Genomic DNA, 27026 nt, shown 5'->3' with positions numbered 1-27026 from the left:
TGCATGTGTTCGTGACACACGATCGCTAACCTTTACGCAAAAATTCTGGTATCACCACTACATGTGTTTGATCGTGATTCATCGACACATGATCATGACACAGTCGGAGTCGTACAATGGTTTGTTGGTTTGTTGGTTTGTTTGTTGTTAAACACCGCACTCAGCAATATTTCTTGTGGCTGTGGAAAGAGTTTTGACGCTCAATTTATCCCACCATACACAAGGCGTAAAAGGTGTTGAAGATGTTGCCATGATAGGACCTTTGAACAATAGGTGTCCCACTTGACACTGATTTTCTCAGAATACCCAATAACCTCTAATCAAATCCACTGACATCGACCATGTCATTGTCAATGTTGCGCACTACAAAAACAAAAATTAATGTTGTCACAGGCGAACAATTTTGAGATAATGACGGATAATGATATCCACTAATTATGAAATTAGCATGAACTGAAGAAGGGAATGAATGAATTATATATTTGTTTACTCTTTCAAAGTTTTGTCACAATAGATACCTCATATTCCACGCATTCCAGTGACAATAATTAGGTTCGTTTGAAGCCTTAGAGAAGCGTAGCTAATCATGTTAAAGAAAATCATCAGTATCATTCCAGCGAGCCAGAGGTGAGTCTGGCAGTAGACAAGGATGGACGTGTATCGAGGTTACATGCTTATCTGCCCGTACGTTGTGTTCTTCATCGTATTTGCTAGACGTGCTATCCCCATGTGTCACCAGCATTCCTATGTGCGCATCCAAGATCTTCAGGACAAGATAGCCGACATGGAGCCACTCTGGAAGGACAAGAAGTTTCATACACTGGGCTGTGCAGAAAGGTGTTACAGAGACTCCAAGTGTGTCTCTTTCTTCTACAACGCTTTGTCTGGTTCATGTCAAGGACACACGCAGATTTACACCAGCCACGACATTCTGGTTCCTAAACCGGGCTTCAAGTACTCCATTGATGGTCTTTATGCCAACAATGCAAGTTAGTTGAGTAATGTGTATTACTAATGTGATGGTGAAGATGGGAGGTTTTTGGATTACAATCAGCTTGTGCTGGCGTAGAAATAATTGAGTGAGTGAGTGAGTAAGTGAGTTGGAGTTAACGCCGCTTTTAACAGTATTCCAGTTACATGACGGCGTGGCAGCTTAATGTGGGAGGAAAGCCCGAATTGATGCAGGTATCAGACGTAGAACTAGAGTCGGGTGTGACAGACGGTAACGTTCCACAGACAACCAGACGTGTCCCGAGCGAACTTTTACCGCATTGTAACGACCAGATGTAACCGTTTATATTGCTGGAATATTGTTAAAGACCATTATCATAGAAACATATATTCACTCGCTCACATGCAGGAAATCGTTTCGGATAATCTGACTATTCCCATATATACACAAGGGTCACTCGTGTGAGCACAAATCGTAGTATATATTAGTGTTTAGTCCCCCGCTGTGACATTGCTGGATTTTTGGTAAAAGCGGCATAAAATCACTCAATCATTCCTTTATGGCCCTGAATTGGTTTTGACACGCTGATCAGTCATGTCAAGGGTCAAGGTCGTCATGAATGTGATAACCTGAATAGAATGTTTACAGACTAACTTGCCGCGAGTGGCCTACGTATAAGGTCAAGGTTACATTCAAGGCAATTCGTTCGTTTGCCATATTCAATTAAATGCCGTTCTACAGATTTCTTTTAAGTCTTATGCATGCAGTGGATATTTGAATACGTACGTATGAAAAGTAACGACAACCTTATGACATCATTAGTAGATCATGGTAAACATATTTCGTTGATAAATTGAAATCCACCTTTGAGACATCGCATTTGATTGTATACTGGATGTGTCGAAGTTTCCGAATCAATTTGACAAAACAGCAACGCCAGCCAGAGAATTCCCAGTGTCGATTATCCACCGAAACAGATTCCTTTGGGCGTAAAAGGTAATAATACATGAATGGATCACTGAAACTCAGTGAAGACATCAGGAAATGAAGCCGAATCGTTTTAGAAAGATGATACCTGATATATTCATTAAGATTCGGCAATAAAAGTCCGCTCGGGTCACCGTATTTTTAAGAAATAGTTTTGACGCCATGTCGCTTCATATTGACTATTCAATGCTGTTTCTCACGATGTTACACAAATTAATAGAACGTGGCTCTTTATGGGTCATCTTCCCGAGGAAAGCGTGTCCACTAGCCTATATCAAAGCCCAATTACTAGGCAACTTTTCTTGCCTTGACCCTGGCGCCATCTCGCGATGGTCACGAGTTGTGCCCCTTGTAATGAAAAAGCAATATCCAATCAGATCGCTGTTCTTATCTCGTATAGCTTCACAAAGATGGAGACTACCATAGGCGACGACCTTTTCGATCAGATAACGAAAACATTCGCGAAACAAACACACAGGCAATCGTTTTGGGGTTTAAAAGATGAAAAAACATATTTGTGTCAACAAAGACCGGCCGCTCTAAATAACTTTCATACATAGATGTATCAGTCGTGGATGTAGATTTTGTGAAACGTTCTCTGATTGGACTATCATATTTAGCACAGGGAAGCGGGCTTGATTATGCAAGGGTGGAAACAAGATTTTGATAAAAAGGTTAGTGGACACTCTTGCCTCGGGAAGATGGATAAGGGGAAAACATAAAGGAAACGAAAATATTTTTTTAGATCAATAGGTGAGGTAAAATGGGTTTAACGTCGCGTTTAAGATTATTGCTCCTATAAAGCTACGTGCATGCACGTGTGTGCGTGCGTGCGTGCGTGCGTGTGGCGGCTTGCCGATTTATAGTGCTAGCCCACTGAGATACCATGCCGCAGTTTAACATGAATACCCTAATTAGACACAGTATACTGACTCCGAGCCGACCAGTCCTTGTTTTAGCCCCATAATGCCGAGCACCAGACAGGGTACCATCAATGTCTTTTGGCATGACGCGGCCGGGGATCGAGCCTCAGTCGCTCTACCACGAGTCCACGGAGGCGGTCATTTTGAGATTTATAAGTTTTCAGATCTTTTCAGGCTTTTTGTTGATGCCTTGGCCTGTGTCCCTGTTACACATTTGAATACACGTCGACAGGTTACAGTGACTGTGAAGATATCATGACTCGGTTCCCTTCACTGAAATCTGGCATCTACGTCCTCAACCCTCCTGGTGGACATGAGCAGTTCCAAGTCTACTGTTATTCTGCAATAAGAATATGGACGGTAAGCATGTTACAATAGCCGTAAAAAATGAAGTTATGTATAAAGCTCACCTGTTTATCCGTGGTGTGCCATGCGTAGTAAACATTTTATTCCCACCAGTGAAGGCACCTGATCGTGGTACTCAGTTTGTTCAAGGCATCATGATCGGTAATACAAGAGCCCCTACTCTTTTGGCAACGGCAATATTGGACCGTCCCTCACCGTCGCACTTTGGTGTTTGGACATATCAGGGATATCATACCATGCATAACATTATATCTTTTATATACTGAGTCAAATTAAAAACTTCACATTTTTAAAAGTTATCCCATATATGATATACAACGGACAAATGTATCAGAGAAGGTAATTTTTAATCATTAATGTCCAAAGAAGGATTTTAATTAACGGTGGTAACCATAGTTTCTTCCAAGCACCTACGGTATTCGGTAATAACATAAACAGTTTAAATCATAAGTCCCAAGCACGAGAATCTGATGGCACACAAGTTCAGTAGCGTGTATGGCCACCATGTGCGTTGACAACTGCCACACAACGCCTCCGCATGGACCTTGCGATGCTTGTGAACACATGATTGGGAAGACGACGCCATTGTTGCTGAAAAATCGTGCCAAGATCTTGCAAATGCTGTGGTTGGTTCTGGAGAGTGCGCAGACTTCTGCCAAGAGCATCCCAGACGTGTTCGATGGGATTGAGATCGGGAGACCTTGACGGCCAGTCCATGACGTTGACTCCCGCATTCTGAAGGAAATCCCTTGTCAAAATTGCTGTGTGGGGTCTGGCATTGTCGTGTTGGAAGATCAAACCGGGTCCATGTGCTGCCATAAAAGGCAGGAGTTCTGGTGCCAGTACCTGGTCGCTGTAAGCAGCAGCGTTGAGGTTGCCACGGATGACAAGAAGCCTGGAACGTGCATTGCCACAGAAAGCACCCCACACAATGACACTTCCGCCTCGAAATCTGTCAACTTCCTGTACACAACACTGGGCGTAACGTTCATGACGGTGCCTCCACACCCTCGCCCTACCATCAGCAAATCGAAGATTAAATCGGGATTCATCACTGAAGACGACTTCATTCCAATTCCTCTGAGTCCATCGTAAGTGTCGCTGTGCCCACAATTGACGTTGACGTCTGTGTAATTGAGTCAGAATCGGCCCGCAGTATGGCCGTCGTGCTTGAAGGTGAGCAGTTCTCGGACGGTTTCGAATAGTTTGCGCACTCAGTCTACCCCTAAACAGTTCATTTCTGGTTGATGTAGCCGTCAAAAATCGGTTACGGAGGTGAAGTAAGACAATCTGACGATCCTCTGCATGTGACGTCACACGTGGTCGATCAGCGGTGGTACCCGTTTGCTGTAGACGCGTATGTAAATCATAAACAGTCCGTCGACTACAACCCATCGTCCTTGCGACTTCAGCTACGGACGTTCCCGTCTGCAACATGCCGATGGCACGTTCACGTTGCACATTTGAAAGGCGTGACATGACAAATGGCCGTAAAGACTTTTTTTCTTGTGTTTTTCTTTTTTTGTTAATGACTGCTAACAAGTATGGCTGAAAACACGCACGGTAATATGGCCACGTAACCAGTTGCACGTGAAAAAACACTTTTGCCACTATAGTGCTGTGCACTTGATTTTGATCGATTCACCTGCACAAAAACGGGTTTTATCTGAAGACAATACGTGGCCATTACTGTTTAAATACACAATAAGGGCCCACAATGATAACTGGTCAAAATGTTAAAATTTTAGGATTGTGAAGTTTTTAATTCGGTTCAGTATATATCCAAAGGGAAATAATTATATGTCATGTCAAGGGTCAAAGTCATAGCCCCAAAACGTTTATTTACTGACCTACTAGAAAATGATTACTTACTCGTGAGTTACCTAGTATGTATAAGGCTACGGTCACAGTGAAGGTCATCCTTAAAGTATGTTTGCCATTTTCACAAAATGCTTTTTATCGATAGATATGTTTAAAGTCCTTTGTATATAGTTATGTTACTGGAATATATAATATATAATATAATATATCACTGACTAAATATCATGGGAAATAATAAAGACACGACAAAGAACAATTTGCGACAGAACAATCTATTGATGTCCGTGAAACATGAGTTCACCATAACAGTGTCCTCAGTTAATTTATCTCAGGTGAAATGTGGTGTGGGGTCAATTGTTAGTTCACAAGTCAGTATCGGGTATGACCACCATTAGCCCTGATACACGTTTGACAGTGGCGCCTCAGTGACGCCTCATTGTAACATAAAAGTAGGTATGTTCCCTGATCTGATTGGTTAAAAAGTGTTCTCGAATGAGCATAACATCGCTGAATTTTTGGGGTCTCATCACCGTGTATGTATACATTAATTAATGGAACTATTTTTGAAATCATCAACATGGAGGAACAGAGGGAAATTTACCCTGACTTCCACATCGGAGATTTCGATGAAATATTGAGTGAATGGGACGACGAGACATTTTCTGAGATAATTCAAGAATTTGAAGGTAAATGAAATTTACCTTTTTCCATTAATTACAAAATAATAATCATAATTAATGTAATTTTTTTGGGCTTGGTCAAAGGTAAAACAAAACAAAATCAATTTTTAACATAGTAAAAACATTTATTGCAACTCTATAATAGTTATGACTTTCATACACCCACCTAATTTTGTTCTTATTATAACCCACAACAGCTGTTGAAGCTGAAAACCGTTCCGAGATGGCCCCTGAACTAGGAAATACAGCCAGCGTTTCCGTAGAGCCCAACGTTCAAGCCTCCAGTGACCGCTTCGCGTCCCTTGATGAAAAAGCAGTACAGGACATCTTGGATGAGAACCTCTCCAAATCTACAGGCAGTTAAAATATTTCGACGTAAGCCATTGAATCATAAAAGAATACATGAACACATACCAAAATTTCCTAAACAGATTCGATCAACATCAGCGAGAGTTACCTCCCTTACACCATTGCCATGATAGCAATGTAAAGCGTGACCAATGTGTCATCGCAAAAATTGGCAATAATATAACGAGATTGACCAAAATCTTAACATAAATTAAATATTTCGTTTTGTAAGATTTGAGATATGTTATACTAAATGGATATACGGAAATTTCATTTAAACACGACACCGTAATAATAACGAATTACTCCCACTTACCGTCACATTTGTACCCTGAACAAGGCAATCTTTTCACTTCCAGAATGACTTGGTTTCCGAGGTTTTGAACCCACGTTCGAAGAGCTTCCTGCTTTTCAACTGAATGAGAGACTGAGGTTCTTTTATGCCGAAGTCAGAAATGCTGAGGGAGATCTTTACTCAAAATCGAGTTTTGTTGGGTTGCGTGCTGCCATACACAGGCACATCAGGGGACCGCCATTTGAGCGCAGCATAAACATTATCCAAGAACGGGAATTTCACACTGCAAACTGCCGTCACTTTGCTGTCAAACGCAGGTATTGAAAATCGAGAGATTTGCAAAATTACCGGCCACAAAACCGATGAATCGTTGAAGTCGTATTCCATTGACTCGAGCTTGGCTCAAAAACGACATAATTCGAACATTTTTCAGGGACAGCAGCAGTTCGCTAACGAACGTAATTTGGTACCTGTCTAAGATACAAATATCCTGCCACTGTCCACTGCTCCCGTGAATAATTTCCAGGTTAATTCTTCTGATAATTCCCACGGTCTCTCTCACATATGTTATTCCACAGTAACAGTAAAAAACTTTTTCCATTCCAGCTAAGCTGCATGTCTGAAATTTAGCACATGTTTGACGTCTCTTGTCACCACCTCAGTTTCAGGCGAGTTGACACTATCTTGTACAGGGGCCAAACAGTATGTACGTCTTTTCTAATTTTGATTATTTGTATTTTATAGATACGCATAACTACAAATTACAAGTAAGATGAGGAACTGTGATAAAGAATTGAATTTGTGATATTTCCTGTTGTTTGTTTATTTTCTGAGAAATGGGCTTGAACATGTGACCACCCCTTTCGTAAAATGGACCATCATTATTGGAGTACCTCGAAACCATTGATCGGTTTTGCGGCACCCCATATCATGCATCTTTTCGAAGGTGAGCACGAGGAGACGTATTACTAACGACAGTCTTGTTGTGTCATGCGCTCAGTAAATTAGTTCCTCCTAAATATCGATTTTAATTAACGTTCATGTTACAATGTCGATAAATATTTCGTTTTGTAAGATTTGCGTGATGTTATGCTGAATGGATGTACGGAAATTTTTCATTTGAACACTCCGCCTTACGGCGTCGTGTTCAAATCAAATTCAGCATAACATCACGCAAATCTTACAAAACGAAATATTTATCTCCTAAGTGACGACACAAGACGGTTGAGGAGGGATGTCTTTCCCGATCTGGACCAAGGTCTGTCGCAGTATGACCAACCACGTTCCATTTCACCCCACTCATTTTCGATGGGCAATAGATGTGGCGAATCAACAGACCAAGGGAGTGGGAGGATGTTCTGTTGTCCAATGAAATCTGTGACAACTCCTGCAAAGAGAGGGCGTGCATTGTTCTGCTGTAAAGTGATGAGACGTCCATGGGTCTGAAGGAACGGGAGGACGTGAGGACGGAAAACTTCGTCACGGTACCGTGCACCTGTTGAGTTGCCATTGACGACCACTACAAGGGTCTTGTGGGGTGCAGTGATGCCCCATCACGCCATTTCTCTCCTACCACCAACTGCAGAACGTGGAACACAAGCGTCAGCACAAAAAGTTCAATCCGATGACGATAAACAAGCTGGCGGCCATCACTGCTGTCAAGATGGAGCCTGGACTCATCTCTGACCAGGACCCCCAGTCCTGTGACCGGACCTCAGATGTTGTCTCGACCATGGCTGGCCTGCAGTGCGGTGACGTGTCAGCCAAACTTGACGTACATCTGAACGTCGTGATAGGACGTTATGCTCTCGTAAGCGACTCCTAACAGCCCTTGCACTAATCGGGCGTAAGCAAGGAATGCTGCGGGCTGTCAACAAAGTTGTTTTTTACTTCAAGTACTGAAAGTGAATCATGATAAAGTCGGAATCGTACAATGGCTGGTTTCTAACTATTAGGGAAAGGGTTTTGTTTCTTTTATTTCATCTGATTTCATCGAGATTACGTCACAATGTTGTATTCACTGACAAGGAAAGTCTTTGTCATACGAAAATACGTGTGTTCTAATAAACATTTCGAAACGTTTTAAACACAATTGCAGACAACTATTGAGTTTTTTAGGTGAAAATATTTTTCACGATCTGATTTCGTATTTAAATAAATATTGATCAGATAAAAGACGTGATATAATTTCTCTTTGTTGTGGCGAGTCAATTCAATTCAATTCAATTCTTTATTGTATGAAAGGCCACAGGCCCATATACAACGGAGTTACATAACATATTTTATAAAATACAAAGTCAAGGTAACAATTCACTTCGTAACAAAAAAGCATTATGTATGTACAAAGCCAGTTGATGTTGTGTTATAAGATCCTTGCAAGACAGTAATGAAGACAATCTTTTAGCATTAAAATGAGATAGAGACCACTGCGGTAAGTACTTGTCTCTTAGATTTTCGTATATAGGGCAAATAAACATGAAATGGTATTCGTCTTCGACAACAATGTCACAAAATGGGCATAATCGTATCCATTTTTCAATAGATGAAAATCTCCCTGTGTTAATTTTTAGATCATTCAGGCCAAGTCTGAAACGAATAAGGGTGTTACGAGAATTCCTGTACCGTAAATTTGATAAATAGGATTCTGGTTCAAGCAATGACTTGAATTGGCGATAAGTATCATATCTTGAACTTTCATAAATATCTGAATGCCATTTCTGATGAAACATGTCAATGGCACGCATGCGAAAGTACTTAATGAAAGCATTTGCATTACCAATTGTCTGGGTCAATAGAAGTATCGAGTAACAGCATATGTTTCAAATCGAATTTCTAAAACAACCAAACATAGCTAGAAAAGTCAGGCAACAAACAAACATTTACTTTTCCATGCAAGGTCAGGGCGCTGTTTACCCTTTTCGCAACGCCCGGTATCATAACTACGAGTATTTGATGGTGAATCACAAACACATGCTTGTGATATAGTCGGAATAGTACAGTGGACTCTGCTGTCAACAGAGATGTCGTATGATTATGGTCAGGTTGTGTTGCGTTTATTTGTAGAAGACATGTATTTTACCAAACGATTCAATATTGCGGAAGTGCATTACTTTTTTATTGACGTTGGTCGAGTATTTTCTGCTGTGAAGTCGAGTTTTTTTATGACATGTATTTCAAACTTTCATATGACATGTATTTCCGGTTTCATATGACAGGTATTTCCGGTTTCATATGACATGTACTTCCGGTTTAATATGACATGTATTTCCAGTTTCATATGTGAGTTATTTCCAAAGTGGGTGTGACATCATTTCACCGGAAGTGCGTATAACTTCCTATTTAATGGCGCTGAGGCAGAGGACTTTCTGCTTTACAGTTATCTTGCATGTGTTTCCTGAAATGGGAAGTGATGTCATTAAACTTGCAGTGATGGCATTATTGTAGACATGCTTTTAGGTACGTCATTATGTTTGCTAGTGGTCAGGTATATGCTGGGCTACCTGCTCCATGCATTCATGCATACAGCTGTTTGGTTGCATGCGTTTCACCAAGTTAATGGTGGTATGCAATACTTTCCGGGTTACTTCTCTTGTCGCAAGCACACTCCTTTGTTGGAATACCTGTTGATAACCATTGCAGAACCAGCTGTGTTTATAATACAATGAAATGTGGTATATGTTCTGTTAAAACTGTAGAACATGTTTTGGTCATGATCTTGAATTCTCTCAAAACGCATAATTGCTCTGCTGCCACCTCCACTGAACGTGCCAGACTGAGGACGCTAAACTCTTAAGCTATGTGTGTTTCTCCTTGTGGTCACATCAATTGGGTTTCTAATCATTTATAAATCATTCGAATATAAATGCCGACAGTACATCTACTTCAGCGTCTGACTAATGATTTTAAACTGTCGACAACATATCCAGGTTAGCGAAAGTGTCATGTATCTGTTCTTTTCAATGTCACGAGATTTAATATATGTGCAGTTGGTTGTGGAGCTCAACAACATATTATGTTTTCATTTTTGTACTTGCGATATTTTAGGTTTTAACCTTCAGTTGACCATTGTCTTTTGTCGAAGATTGCTTGTGTTTTTGCCATATTAACATAATTTGAAATTCTCGAAACATTTTTTGGATTGTAAACATCAACTCTCTGCTGGCCAGTTGAAGCTGACCGTAAAGATCTGAACCCTTGTTGCGGATTGTAATGGGTCTTGGAAGATTGAAGGCGTCATTAAAAGAATTTAACTTCGGTAGACACAATTTTTGTGTTTTCTCTTGTTCTTCTCAGAATCTATTGAACAAAATTGCCCGGTACTCAAGAGAGGTTCGATTCCATGATAAGATCAAATTGTTATAAGTCTATAACGTAAATAGGGTACGTGTAAAAAAAGAGAGTAAACATGCTTTGTTGTTGCAGATTTAAAACACACATTGTTGAAATGTGGTTAAGTGTTTCGTATTTTGTCATAGTTTATCACTTAATCATCATTATCTGACTGAGTCCGTACAGATATATTTAGATATACTGACAACCGATTTTGTTAAGTGTCTGACTTTGTTGACACTACACATCCAGCTGAGCTGATTTGTTAGAGCTTTGTTTGGATTTAGACTTATTTTTCTCAGTAATCAACAAGTGAGACATGGATAGAATTGGATAAATTTATGAGACAAAACAAAACAACGTTTTAAATAATTCTCTCCATAATCCTGTCGCCTTGGAGAAATTAACGAAGAAACGTTACTATTTTAGTGTAAACAAAAGTTTGCACTTCTGTGTTTTTTTGTTTGCCAATTAAACCAAATAGATATAGGTTCTTCACATAACGTGCTTACACCTTTAGCGAGCACCTGGTTTCGGTGGATAATCAAGACTGGGTGTTCTCTTGCATTGACATGTTATATTATATTACAAATTGATAGTGGTAATAAAGATGGAGAATATATTGTGACATTTCAACTTTGTGGTTTACACCAACATGCTCCATAACGAAACTGCCATACATTGCAACAGGTGATCCAAAGACGACAGGACGGATCTGTAAACTTTTACAGAACGTGGAACGAGTACAAGGAAGGGTTTGGTGACCTGGATGGAGAGTTCTGGCTAGGTGAGTTGACCTTGGAAGCCTCGAAAAATCTCTGTTCCCCGTGGGGACTCTTGGTTAGAACAAGTCCTCAGCAACCTATGCTGGTCGAAAGAGTCGACTAAATGGATTGAGTGGTCAGGCTCGGTGACTTGGTTAATTGCGTGTTGAATGTTCCTATGGCGTGGATCGTTGCTCACAATAACGTTCAATGGATTGTCTGGTTCAGATTATTTACAAGACGCCATCATGCAGGGCGCGGCGACTGGAACAAACAAAAACGTTATTGATAAGGGACTGAGGTGTGGGGTGTGTGTGTGTGTGTGTGTGTGTGTGTGTGTGTGTGTGTGTGTGTGTGTGTGTGTAGACTATTATTTAGGACGGTTTAAAATAGTGCAAAATGTGTGCAAAATGATATGCTCTTGTTTTCCCGACAGATTACCCTAATTATTTATAGTAATGCTAGTGAAAGATGAACTGCCTGCACCTGTTGTTGTATTTTGCATTTATGTACGTATTCATTCCAGGCAATGAAAAGATATGGCGTATTATGCACGGACGGCAGTACCAGTTAAGAATAAAGCTCCGGGACTTTCAAGGTGAACCCAAAGTGGCTAACTACAGAGAGTTCTCCATTGGTAGTCTGGCTGACAACTATGTTCTACACATCTCTGGCTTCACTGGAAGCGCTGGTAAGTTACTCGCCGATTGAGAGAGCGAGAGAGAGAGAGAGACTGAGAGAGAGAGAGACAGAGAGACACAGAGAGAGAGAGAGAGAGAGAGAGAGAGAGAGAGAGAGAGAGAGAGCGTGGTTGTCTCTGGCCACTGCCACATAATCCCTAGACCCGTCGTTTGGGGTCCCGATCAAATGACACGACCCTGTAAATAGCCGTATAGTCAAGTTGTGCAAGGGAATGCGACTTAATGGAGCAGGTGACGTCACTCTCCAAAGAAATCTATGAGTCCAGGGTATTTATCACAAACCAATGGAGAATACACTGGGAAATCGAAAAGTGTAGCTAGCCATTGTCATTTGTGTGTCTTTGGCAATAATGATTAAAACCTTGAAGGGTCATTTGCATAAGGAAGCAATATTTATTTTCATTATACGTTAGCTGGGTCTTAGAGGCAATTTAAATTACATCTGATGGATTGATTGAGCTGTGTTGAATAAACAGTGAAAATCTGTTTTTCCGGACTTTCTCTTGCTTGTGAAATGGTCCAGATTACCGAATAATGGGTAAACACTGATATTGACTGAATACTGTGCCTTTACTACAAGTATTTGGTTGATACTGGTTAAATCAAATAAACATTTTTTTCATGCCAATTAAATGATTTTTGTTCCTGTCAATAACCGAGTCTCACCAAACAATGAGCAATGATCCAAGCCGACTGATCAGGCTGTTACGCGATTACCAAGTCACCGAACCATCAAACCGATAAAAGTCTACTCCCCGCATCACTTTGGTCTTCATACAATGTATCCAAATTTTATGTCAGAAGTCATAGTTACGTCTTTATGTACTTAATAAGTATTGTCTTTATGATACTAATGTTTTAGCTTTTATAGGGGTATGTTTTGGCAGATCTGCTAGCGTTGTTGTCAAACGTTTCTTCTTTTATTCACAAAAACAGGTGATTCAATGATGAATCACGGCGGCTGCGCCTTCTCTGCCCGAGACCGCGACCTCGACACCTCTTCCGGCAACTGCGCACAATTGTACAAAGGAGGCTGGTGGTACTGCGCATGTCACGATGCAAACCTGAACGGGGAATACAACAACACAAAGTTCGCAGAGGGCATCAACTGGAACACCTGGCATGGCTATTACTACTCTCTGAAAAACACAGAGATGAGAATACGACCGTGCTGTTAATACTGTGTGCACCACAGACATTATTTGCAGCATATTTTTAGAAGTTGCGCACCATGCTGGAACTGTACCAGTTTGTTTCTCTCGGTCTTCTCCAGTTGCTGCAACACTCGGATCAAGGCGAATATGTTTGGATGGACACGCTTGACAGTCTTTGTTGAGGTGACTGTGCCATCCTTCTAGATGTGTGTTTGTCCTTGGACCTGTGTTGTCACAGTGGTTCCAAATTGTATGACTGGGCCTTCATACTTGATTAAATGTTGTTACTGATATTATACTTTGTTGTTAATTATATGCTGGCTTCTCTCTTCTCATGAGAGATACTCAGGTAAATACATTGTAACAACATAGCAAGATCAGGGAGTTACAAGTTTTATCTTGATATGTTGTTGCAGTATCTTTGTTTGAAATTTTTAACCTGTAACGAATTAGTGAGTGGACTAATCCATTTGTCAGTTAGGGATGTATTTTTATTAGTGTAGGCAAACTACCACAAAATGCTACAATTTCTGTAGGCAAAGTGAGTGTAGGCAAAGTGCACTGTAGGCGATAGTAGACTCCACCGTTAGGTCATATCTGATAATTACACCCTTCACGACACAGGCGATCGACAAAATCGATAAAATCTATAAAGTGTCCAATCTACTTCTGAGACTTCTGTAACAGAAACATTTCAGGGATATTTTTAGATTTCAAGATTGTTTTTACTTTGTTCACAACTAACAAAACATACACACTATATATATGTATTCCGAGGTAGATCATTATTCTGACATTTCATCATATGCATCTTGATATTTCAACATAGCATCTTGAAATTATAAGAAAAAAATAAAAGTGCTAATGACCCTTAAGAACTTCCGTACTTCTCCGTTCCAAACTTTATTATACCTACGAAAAAAGGGTTCGCAGTGTGGATCGAGATAACATCTAGCTTTGAGTGCTGTACGGAAGCGTAGTAGGGCCACGGTGAATTTATTTTTGTCTGAGTATCTCCTACGTAGGACTTATTATTCCCTACGTAGGACTTACTATCCACCATGTAGGACTTACTATCTCCGATGTAGGACTAAGTATGGCCTAGAATCACTATCTCCTACGTAGGACTTACTATCCACCATGTAGGACTTACTATCTCCGATGTAGGACTTACTATCTCTTACGTAGGACTTAGTATGGCCTAGAATCACTATCTCCTACGTAGGACTTAGTATCTCCTACGTGTAGGACTTAATATGGACTAGAATAACTATCTCCTACGTAGGACTTAGTATCTCCTACGTAGGACTTACTATCTCCTACGTAGGACTTAATATGGACTAGAATAACTATCTCCTACGTAGGACATAGTATCTCCTACATAGGACTAACTATCTCCCACGTAGGACTTTATATGGACTAGAATAACTATCTCCTACGTAGGACTTTATATGGACTAGAATAACTATCTCCTACGTTGGACTTAGTATCTTCTACGTAGGGCTTACTATCTCCTACGTAGGACTTACTATCTCCTACGTAGGACTTAATATGGACTAGAATAACTATCTCCTACGTAGGACTTAGTATGTTCTGCGTAGGACATAGTATCCATTACGTAGGACTTACTATCTCCTACGTAGGACTTAATATGGACTAGAATAACTATCTCCTACGTAGGACTTAGTGTCTCCTACATAGGACTTACTATCTCCTACGTAGGATTTAATATGGACTAGAATAACTATCTCCTACGTAGGACTTACTATCTCCTACGTAGGATTTAATATGGACTAGAATAACTATCTCCTACGTAGGACTTAGTATCTTCTACGTAGGACTTACTATCTCCTACGCAGGACTTAATATGGACTAGAATAACTATCTCCTACGTAGTAGATAGGAAGTCCTACATAGGAGATATTAAGTCCTACGTAGAAGATACTAAGTCCTACGTAGGAGATAATAAGTCCTATGTAGTAGATACTAAGTCCTACCTAGGAGATAAAATAGGAGACAAAATAAATTTCCTCGTGGCTCTACTACGCTTCCGTAGAGCTGCGTGCCAGATTTGAAAGAGACTAATATTTATACACGACGTCCGCTGTAACTCCCATACTTGAAGAACGGGACCCTGGGCGATGTGTACTTGGTTACAGCTGTATGTTTCAGTCTGCTTCTATATTTTACAGTAATCACTTCCGTAATACAAGTCAACATTTCAGGTGAGATTTCCCATTTCTAAGCATTATAGTAAATTTGCTTTATCACATATTTTGATGTTTTGAACACTTGCAAAATAGTTTAGTTCAACTGTGAGCGTAATGTGAGGGTTCCAAATTTGGTTTGTATGCAGCGACGTGTCTCAAACCATTTTCCATTAAGATGTTGGTAATAATTGTCTAATTTTACTTAATTCATTATTGCATGGGGTATATTGCGGTTCAGGGTTTCTTTGTCCTGATCAGGTATTGCCTATGGCCAAATCATTCAATTTGGCTATTCACGCCAAAGGCCCGGGTTCGATTCTCCACATAGATACTATTTTCCCCTCGCGATCCCAGAGAGATGGGATCCCAGGCACGCTCCGGCGCAGTTGGTGGCTTAGCAAAACACCACTGCCACAGGCTAATTTGCATATCACGTGACCGGACCTTTCTCTTGTTTGTAAACAAACGCCCTTTTTAGAAATCAGAACGGACTAATGCAAGTATTTGGGGGCGCTTTACATATTGTTTAGCATAATTACAACTGCTACAGTGAGTTGCATGACAATACATGTTTACACATCAACGATGACAGCACGTGTAGCCGTACAATCAATGTAAATATAGGATAACTACGCAAACGGATTTTTTTTCACGATTTCGGATATTTTCTCAGTTAAAGTAAACCATGACATATGTTTATCTAGATATGTAAACTTGTCAAAAATGAAACAGAAGAAAACATATGCAATGAACTGTGGAAGATGTGACGAATCGTCACATGGTGCTGGTCTGTGGCAGAGGTACTATGCTGGTCACATGGAGTGAGTGAGAATGGTTTTACGCCGCTTTTAGCAATATTCCAGCAATATCACGGCGGGGGACACCAGATATGGGCTTCACACATTGTACCCATGTCGGGAATCGAACCCGGGTCTTCGGCGTGACGAGCCAAGCTTTAACCACTAGGCCACCCGACCGCCCCTGGTCGCATGGAACTCTTGAATTGCCCGCATGTTATCAGAAATGAGCGGGCCACTGTAACTTGATAATGCCCTCATATTGCTTGACGACCGACCTTTATGACAATCATTCAATGTCCCAGAAAAGGAACCGGTGTGGTTGTCAAGATCGATAGCTATGTGGGAACTTTGTAGATATACATAAACAAAAATATACTAGAATGTATTGTCCTAAGCTATAGCAGATGCTTACCAAGGACATGTCGGATACTGAGTTGCAATGGCTTATAGTTAAGCATTGCGGAGTTATGCCCCTTTTTGTCTTTGCCCATGTAGACCTCCCTCTCGTGTTTTGACGTCATAGCGCAAACTTTCTTTTCGCCACATAAAACAAGTACGTTTTCGTATCGAATGTGTCACGTTACATATACTCGTACAATTCTAATATATCTGTCAAGATGTTGTTCGGATGTAAGACAGTATTTTGTTCGCTCATAGTTTACATGAAGCTGTCAAATAAACATTTCGTCGCACTGAACGTAGTCTATGTACGATCAAATGTGGCTACATATTTTAGAGACCCGTGAAGATCCGGGGTCGAATAGGTCTTCAGCAACCCATGCTTGCCGTAAAAAGCGACTATGCTTGTCGTAAGAGACGACTAACGGCATCGGGTGGTCAGGCACGCTGACTTGGTTGACATCACAGAGAGCAATCCCACTCAGGAATAAGCATCTTGAGCTTGGACCATCCTTCTGCACCTCCCCTTAAGCGATGCCACGTCGAGACCGACGCTCGCCTAGACCACTGAATGACGACCTCGTCAACCACCGTCTGTCTGACTACACCGACGATCTGTTGGAACGACTTCACCTGGAATGAACAATCTTATCAAATGTATATTTTGACATTTTAAACATTTTAACTAAACTTGGGTTATTTGAACATTAACTATGGTTATGAAATTGATGAGCGGTACTCCTTTGTTCTAATTATATTTGCCTGCTTACAGGAGCGCCAAATCACGTGTCCGTGAACCGTGTTTTAGGCCTTTCTCCGGGAGCGCCGCGAGAAGTTTTCCTCAAATGTTGAGGGGGCACGGGTGGCCCTGTCGTCACAGGCGCCGCGATTCGCTGTGCAGAGTTGCGTCCCTTGGGCACGCCAGAAACCTATGATTGTGGGTTTGAATCCCGGTTGCCCCGATTATGTTTCAAGGTTTGTCAGCACCATACCCGTGCTCGTGGCTTTCACCGAAGCGGTAAACGTCTGAGACCTGCATCACTTCGGGCTTTCCTCCCACATTAAGCTGACACGCCGTGATATAACTGGAATAGTGTTAAAAGCGGCATTAAACCCAACCCACTCTTCCAGGGCGATACCTCATATTCAGCCGACCTGATCTAAATACACAGATATTAGATCAAACCAAGCCAGCTTCTGTATATACAGCTAGACAGCAATTCTTTATACTTCCATTCGAAGCACGGAACGAACTCAAATTTGGAATTTTCTCTCAGGTTGTATTTAGTTTTAAGCTTATATACGAGGGTGGCAACAGAGCGGCAGTCACAGTGGGCAACCTCAGCTGAGGTAGTCTTTCGCCCCAAACGGCCAGCCAAGCTTATAAAGTGTGGTTTTTTTTCACAAACTTTAATCCAATACTACGGATTAGCATTAATAGAAGATAAGTAGCCAGATATCTGTTTATCGACTCTGTTTTGAAGGAAACATGAAACATTCATATCAACGATAATACATCACTCTCATACCTACTATTACAGACCTCGGTCATGTAGCTGAAATATTGCTGAGTGGGGCGTTAAACAAAAAACAAACAAACAAACAAAACCGACTATTTGTAAACATGCGATTGGTTAGCTTTGAAAGACAATTTTACAAAGTAAAATCAGTCAACGTCCGCTGATCTTTTTTTGCAGAGTTTTCACAGCTTGTACACAATGCGCTGGAAGATGCGAGGGGAGAAGGAAGTGGACACAAAAATGCTACTGGCGGCGTTGTGTTGTATAGGCATGTGTTTATGAATTACTATAATATATAAAATATATAATCCATATTTAATAGACTTTAAGTTTTTGTAATTATTTTCAATATGAACATTCAAAGAGTGGGGGCTAAGTATGCACGTCGGATCTTCACACGAAATCCTTAAAAAGAAAATAAATGTAACCTTGATACAGGATGCACAACTTTGTTGTTTTTTCACATGACTCCTTGTTTACCAACATCCGATTGGCACTTATTTATCCAATAGAAATGTGATTGACACATGGCTTAATTTACAAAAAATAGGAAGACACGTATGTTTTTCTCGGTTTTATTTTAACACATGACTATTGCATATATGATAACATAATTACTTCAGGCTTGTAATGTGTTTCGCTGACCCGTGGCGTTTGTACAAGGGGTTGCTGGAACTATTTCATGGATATTTTATGTTCGCTTCCGCGACGAAGGCACACGAGTTTGTCTGGAACATGTTTCCTGTCTGAGGAGATATATGTCTATGCGGGACGAAAAAAAAGTGTGTTAAAAAAAAGTGTGTTATTCATGCATTGTCATGCGTTGTCAATATGCCCCGTGTACCTTATGATCATGTGGATAAGTATTACTGGAATCCGCGACAACGACAGTGAAATAACTGAGGCGATTAACCATTTGAAAATTAGAAAAGGCACCATGCATTGATAATACCTCAGCAGAAATGTTGAAATGCCGTCAGTCTGAAATAATTCGATTCCTCAAAAAGATTTTTACCAAAGTTTTTCATAATTTTAGGTGTTTTCCCAAGTTCCTGGGTTTCGTCTGTTATAATCCCCTGCAAAAGAAAAGGTCCCCAACAATCCTAACATCTATACGGGCACAGATACATATCACTGATATATTTGTGTAAGTTGATGTACATTATGTTTACTCTGAAACGTTTGTATGTGGGTCGGAGGCCTCAAAGTTATATTGAGTATTGGCTTGGACGTGGGTGTTGGGGCGGGCGTTGGTATTGGGATGACCGTTTCTTTTGGGGCGGTCGACGTCGTTGATGGGTTGATGAAGCTAAGGAAGGGTGGTGGAGATGTCGAAGTGGTCTGCAATGAGGCGTATGCATCAACATCAGCTTCAACCTACGAGTCTTCTTTTGCTGTCCCTTAATTCTCATATTACCGGAGATAAATAGTGTGTACAGATAGGATTGTTGATCGTGGAAGGGACCATACTCCGTACACGCTGGGATCCAAGGAGAGGCGACCCGTGAAGATCCGCGGTAGAATAGGTCTTCAGCAACCCATGCTTGCCGTAAAATGCGACTATGCTTGTCGTAAAAGGCGACTAACAGGATCGGGTGGTCAGGCTCGTTGAACTTGGTTGATGCATGTCATCGATCCCAATTGCGTGGATCGATGCTCATGATGTAAATCACTGGATTGTCTGGGCCAGACTCGATTATTTACAGACCGCCGTCACATAGCTAGAATATTGCTGAATGCGGCGTAAAACAACAAACCAAACCAAAATACAATGAGAGGCAGCATTGACTCTCAGTATACCGTGTTCCTTGGGTCCACACAAACCCGACATGGCGTGGATATAAACATATTTATCACCTGTTAGAACGAATGACATCTCGACCAGAGTGGATCCAAGGGCGACACGGCCGTCCATATTTACAGACAACTGGCGCATTGTCCTCCTTTCGAGTTGAGCGAACAAAGATGGATTAATAGTTTGCAATGAGCGTTATTTATTGACATTCTTTACGTGAAGTAGCAGGTTTGTTCAGTTATAGATTGTAGCAATGGGGTGGCGGTCGATAAACAGTAGGCCGTCGCCGTCATTTGAAAACAGATATCAGAATAAAGGCGACAAACCACTATCAATATTCATAAGAAATCTGAGAGCAGAGTCGATTGCACCGACTCTATCACGAGCATCTATCAAATAGTGATGATATCAAGGGAATTCCTGCCCCACCCGAAACACCGTCACAAACACATGCGAAGGCAAGTCAATTGTTCACCTTTAAAAGCACGGGAACATATGGTGAAAATAGGGAAAATGAAATGAAATAAAAAAATGAAATAAAACTGTTGGTGGTTCCTAAAATTTGAAATATTGTGTGTCCGATTTCGTGGGGTCTGTTTCTGGTTTGGCCAAATGTTTCAAAGCAATATAAAGAACCGTGTTCTCCAGTCGATACTGTGCGCTCTGATACTGTTTGTAGTTCCACCCATCGGTCTTTTGCTTCTTTCAATGAAAACGTATAGTCGTGTTCTAACTTTGTGCAGTCAAACACGAACTAGAGTCGATTGTTCTATTCCGACTATATCATGAGCATGTGTGCATGAATCACCATCAACAAGTGATGACGCCCGGTGTTCGTGAAAAGGAGAACTACCCTTTTTGACGTTCCTAAATACACAGCCAACCAATTACACTTTCAGCGTATCATTGCCACATGAAGATCTTATGACAAATCGAAGTAATGTGAAAGAAGACACTGATAATATATTTACACATCATAATTTGCATTCACAGCTTCAACACTAACAAACGTCCCCACGCCTCATTTTGGCTGCCATCTTAAAGAGCATGATTGTCATTTGCATTGGGAACTGTTTTGGAAAATCAAACCCGGTTAGGCAAGACGAGCGAACGCTTTGCCCACTACCCCACGCCACCATCATCATGATATATCCATTTCTGGTCGCTTAATAATGCAGCATGTTATTGTTACATGTCATTGTAGGAAATCTACCGCAAGTTTCTTTCCAGTTCGATACTGAAATTATGTGGGACATTATATTATTCCCTGTAGAGTGAAACGGGAAATCGATTTCAACGACTCTAATCAGTATTGTACTGCGTGTGGTGTAGCTTGGAAGACTGCTTCAATATTAATATGTTCGTTTTATCCCATCTAAGTCAACGTTGGGTGCATCGTTTTTGCAGAGCTGACACTTTGCACACAATGGACAGTGGGAAGGTGAAAGGGAAGAAGACAGCGGATATAAGGAAGATATTAGCCGGATTGTTGATAACCAGCCTGCTGTCAATGTTTATTTTATTGCGTTATGCTCAACAATCTGTACACGATCGGGAGTTGATGCAAAGCCTGTCAATGATGACGTCAGCTCATGGACTTACACAAGATATCGATGCACATCACCATACCCAGATCCAACACATAAGCCGGACCAAAAGGCGAAACTTAGATAGAAGCAATTCTGAATCTCAGACGGGGTTCCAGAGAGTTGGAGACACTCTCAACACGTATGTGTATTCGGCAATATACGACGACATTGATGTCCCTATAATCAGGGTAATAGCAGTGGTTAGACATATCCAGGATGCGAGGGAACTGCCATCATTTGTATGCACGTACTTCAATGGTTCTGGACAAGCTTCTCCGGTCACGTACAGGGGAATATTGCAGTATGTACCAGAGCCTAAGTGGGGATACAGGTAGGTTTTACTTGACGTATTTCATTAATAAGTAAATACAGGACATGGAGGGTGTCAAGGTCACAACAGCCAAAGTATATTAACAATATTCACAGTACATTTATATTCAATGTGAATGTGTCAAACAGAGTCATTGTGCGGCATAAAGAGGAGAGAATTGTGTATAATCCTGAATTAATCAAATATAATATCGATTGATACGATCCTTGAAACAAGTTCAATGCAATTTTCAGATCAAAGAGAAATTGTCATATACTGAACCGCAAAAGAAACGTCACCCCCAGTAACATTGCATGATATTTAAATATCTGGGTAATTTTTGTCAAAGTTTCTAAAATTTAACATTACCATGTCCGGAAAAATGAAATTTGATGATAAAAAGCAGATGACAATAAAACCGATCGCCCAAACGCATCACAGCAACGGCCATGGTTACTCGATGCACGTGTGTTCCGTGCAAATTGAAATGCACATGCGTTCCCCCATTTCTTGCCACCCAGATCGGATAACATTCATTCGTTATTGAATTGCTGCCACATGCCAAGATTGAGAAGAAATCAGCGACACCAAGCCCTTGGACGATTGCAAGCTGGACAAACCGCACGGCAAGTAGCCAATACATTTCAAGTCCAGCAACGGTACCAGACCACCAACACTACAGACGACCGACCACGTAGTGGAAGGCCAAGGGTCACCACCCGACGTCAGGATCGTCAGATTGTGCGACAGCATCTTCAAGATCAATTTGTTACTGCTGCGGAAACTGCTCGACAGACCATGGGGACACACCAGCGACACATTAGTGCGGACATCGTGCGTCGACGATTGACGAGCAGACACCACTGTCACAGGCCAGACTGAGGACCCATTCTGACACTACGTCATCGCCATGACCGACTTCAGTGGGCAACACAGCGCCAGCATTGGCGCCGACAGCAGTGGAGAAGAGTCCTCTTCTCAGACGAGAGCCGTTACTGTATCTGAACAGCAGATGGCAGAGAGAGAGAGAGAGAGAGAGAGAGAGAGAGAGAGAGAGAGAGAGAAAGAGAGAGAGAGAGTCTGGCGACGCCGTGGGGAACGTTACTCGGATGCTTGTGTTGTTGAGAGAGATGGTCCGAGAATCATGGTGTGGGGTGGAATTGGTCTTGCACAGAGGGTCGGCCCTGTGGTCTTCCAGAACATCGGTCCAGGTAGAGGCAATGGTGTCACAGCAACTCGGTACATTGATCAAGTCTTGAGACCACACGCCATACCTCATTTGGCACGTCGCCGCAAACACGAGTTTCAGCATGATAACGCCCGTGCCCACACTGCGAGAGCAACAAGAGACTTCCTCCAGCAGAATGGCATCAGAACCATGCAGTGGCCTGCCCTCTGTCCCGATTTAAATCCTATTGAGCACCTGTGGGACGAGATTCCAACCAAATGAATGACGTCCAACCAAGGCCGACAACTGCAGCTGAACTGCATCAGGCGTTCCTCAGAGTGTGGGCTCAAGTGCCTGTGGCCTTCACCAGCCGCCTCATCCATTCCATGTATCGACGTCGCACGGCAGTCATCAATGCACATAGCGGACACACGATATAATTGTGGTGCCTTTTCTCAGAGACTAGTGTTGTGTTTCACTTTCAGAACATTTGACACTTTAATTTCAACCTTGATGATCAGATTTGCCATGTTTCATCTTTTTAATATGTCTCAAAGTATGTTTAAAGCGTTTGGACAAATAAGGTTTCGCATATATCTATCCGTGGTGGCGTTTCATTTGTGGTTCAGTATATATCAACCAAGTAGGAATGACATTAGGGACATAGAATCCGTAGGGTGGGGCATTGAAGTGGTAAGGTTTTCAACGACCTTCATTTAAGGTCAAGGTCATTCGAATGGTCAAGTTCTCTTTGTTTCCAATTGGTTTTTTTCAGGTACCATTCAGGATTTATCAAGTGTGGGTTTCCCAAAGACGGACGGCCAACAGCAGTAAGGATAAGGGGATATAATACTACAAAGGCTTACAACATGCTGAGAGTTATCTACCCTTTGAAGAAGAAAAGACAGCTTACAAGATGTTTCTCAGCACTTCATTCAAATTTCAGCGACACATTACAGCTTATACAGACACTTGAAATCAGCCTCATGTTCGGTGTTGAACATTTCATTGTTTACAATTACAGTATACACGAATCTGCTATGAATGTTTTAAAACATTATCGTAATTTGGGAGTTTTAGAAATCTTGCCATGGGATGTACCTGTAAACCGATCTGAGATTCATTACTTTGCACAACTTGCTGTCATTCAAGAGTGTATGTACAGAAACTTGCACGTCTCTGATTTTATACTGACTGGAGACACGGATGAAGTCTACATACCAAAGGTGTATGCCAATACTTCAGACATGATCGTTGACAACTTGAAAGGTCGACCATCGTGTTCTTGTCTGCTTGTCAAAAATGCCTTTTTCCCTTTGAACCTTCAACCTCATACGGGGAATTTCACTCTGAAGCAAGAAGCAAGAAGACTCAATCTCACCTACCTGTTGTACACACGCGGTTTAAGAATCAACAATCCTGGCGATAGATCAAAATTGATCATCAAACCAACAGGTGTCGAAATCGCTGGTATACATAAAGTTGAACGATTTCGGAAAGGACACGATGGTTGCATATGTCAGTATTCTCGATGCCTTCTGCATCACTACCGTATTGTATCGCCAAAGGAGTGGGGTTCCTTCCGAGCAATAGACGTTACGTTGCTGAAGTATTCTGATAAAATTGTTAAACGTGTGATCGAGAGAATAACCCAGTTAAACCTGGATAGACAAAGCCATTGAAATTTTGATGTTATGAACTGCTCCGAGTTTAACAAAGAATATATTGGTCTTATCATTCAATTCTCTCTGAGTGAGCGTGACAGTAGAAATTCGCACATTCGACCCAATACTGGAATCGACCTCAGCGTGAGGAGCGAACACTTGAAGCACCAGGCTACCCTTTCATCTGACAAAACCGATCTGCTACATGTTCACAGCATATTTCTGTGGGCAATGTAAAAATGCCTTGCTTACTTGTAATAAAACAACAAATACAGTAAACTACGGTTATAACGAACTCAAAGGGACCACTAACTTTAGTTTGTTATAACCGTAAGCATATATACAGCATAGTTATAGAAAATAGTCGGGACCAAAATAATCAGTTCGTTATATCCGTCAGTTCGTTATAAGCGTGTTCGTTATAAACGTACTTTACTGTAGCATAATGTTACTATGTGTAGTGCGAACCCAGAGTGTTCAGTCATTATTTCAATTAAATCGGTGGCTATTCCTTGACTTCACAGATCCTCATTCCAGTACCAAGTTGAGATTGTAGTTCGAGCACTAGAACATAGCTATAACAGTTCTGACAAAGGCAGTAAATACTTTTTATTCATTCATGCATGGAGGATGACTTTCTGGGGTTTGCCAAACTTGTTAAAGTTGAATAAGTCCTAGTTTTGAATAAATTTATTTAAGTCAATTTAAAAGAATCTCCTTTCTTTAACGGTTAACATTCATTCACATCCGTACATATATACTACTAAAACATGTTAAGGATCACCCTATTCTTTCATGTCACTGTTAATGTGTTTTACAATGCCAGATTAACTAAAGCAATATAAAAGAATTGGGTGATCCTTAATTTGTTTTTTGAGTAGTATGTAATTGTCAGCAAGTTAGAGAAGGGTTTTGTCACAACTGTGCAATTCTAACTTGGAGGACCAGAGCAAAAGAGAAATTAACCATGCTGAGGTGGAGATCATGAGTACATTACTTACAATTGTAAAAGGAATGACAGTTTGTGATGGGTTGAAAAACGTTGTTTTTAAAGACAAAACAACATCTTCTGAATACATCCACTGAGTCAGTATCACCAACTTGGGCATTTGTCATTTCGTAAGGTGTATTGTTGTTTGTGTGTTTGGTGTTTAACGCCAGCTATATGTCGGCGGTCGGGAAATAATTGAGTCTGGACCAGTCAACCCAATGACTGACATCGTGAGCATCGATCCAAGTAATTGGGACACGATGACATGCATCAAACAAGTCAGCGAGCCTGACCACCCGATCCCGTTAGTCGCCTCTTACGAAAAGCGTTGTCGCCTCTTACGGCAAGCATGGGTTGCTGAAGGCTTTTTCTACCCCAGATCTTCACGGGTCGGTTTCAATGTAGAGTGGGGTTACTTGTAGACTTAAACGCGCTACATTGAATTTGGAACCGAACGCGCAGAGTAACCTAGCTCCACATTGAGTGAGTGAGTGAGTATGGTTTTACGCCGCTTTTAGCAATATTCCAGCAATATCACGGCGGGGGACACCAGAAATGGGCTTCACACATTGTATCCATGCTCCACATTGAAATGATAGTAATAATAAGATTTAATGTTGTTTCACTTTGACAATAATAAACGGGAACAATTTGTTGTTTGTGAAGATACTGAATGAAGGGCAATTGTTGAATTTTGTGTTTTTAGTGGATTTCGATCTGAATTAAGGAAACACCGATGATGGCTGATTAATATAACCAAGTATGGCGCTGTATGTGTTAAATTGTTGTTGTTTTAAATTAATATACTTTACTCTCTTATACTTCTAACATGGACTTTCCGTCCGTAAAGAAGATGACTGAAGCCTTGCAACGTTTAGTGCTTCACCGCGCGTCACTATTATGACGTCACACCGCACATTGTTACGCCAAAGATGTGGCGTCTGAGACTGTGGGGCGTGAAGAGACAAGGGTAAGAAATACGCCCCCTTTTAGCCTACAGGAACTGCATGCTGATATAATTGAGCAACTCCTTTGTATTGACAAGGCTGAGGTTTTCGGGAAGCACTTTTCTTGAATTTGAACATGAGCAAGTTTGTTATTTTAAAGCTAGTACAAACATATAGTAAAATCATCATCTGGTCAAAAACTTTCTCGTTAACAGTATGTTCTGCCTAACTTAAACAGTTTAACACAGGTGAGGTGAGGTGAGGTGAGGTGAGGTAAGGAGAAATTGGGTGGCTAAGATTATTGCACTTACAT

The 27026-nt window shown here is 41.2% G+C and overlaps 2 protein-coding genes across 2 annotated transcripts; both read left to right on the top strand.

The window, feature by feature from the left end:
* Nucleotides 1-649: 649 nt before the first annotated feature.
* On the top strand, nt 650-13344 carry LOC139471836 (microfibril-associated glycoprotein 4-like). The gene is made up of 5 exons (XM_071254336.1): nt 650-989; nt 3095-3222; nt 11392-11488; nt 11992-12156; nt 13103-13344. Exons 1-5 carry the CDS (start codon nt 650-652, stop codon nt 13342-13344), a joined length of 972 nt encoding a protein of 323 aa, XP_071110437.1.
* An 8126-nt stretch (nt 13345-21470) lies between these two features.
* LOC139471899 (uncharacterized) lies at nt 21471-24793 on the top strand. The gene is made up of 2 exons (XM_071254411.1): nt 21471-21964; nt 23887-24793. The coding sequence occupies exons 1-2, from the start codon at nt 21471-21473 to the stop codon at nt 24791-24793; spliced, it is 1401 nt and encodes a 466-aa protein (XP_071110512.1).
* The last annotated feature ends 2233 nt before the right edge of the window (nt 24794-27026 follow it).

This window comes from Haliotis cracherodii, unplaced genomic scaffold (assembly GCF_022045235.1).
Source record: "Haliotis cracherodii isolate W230 unplaced genomic scaffold, xgHalCrac1.p SCAF_23, whole genome shotgun sequence".
Lineage (NCBI taxonomy): Eukaryota > Metazoa > Mollusca > Gastropoda > Lepetellida > Haliotidae > Haliotis > Haliotis cracherodii.
Note: the sequence above shows the minus strand (reverse complement) of the source record. Positions and strands in the feature narration are given on the sequence as shown.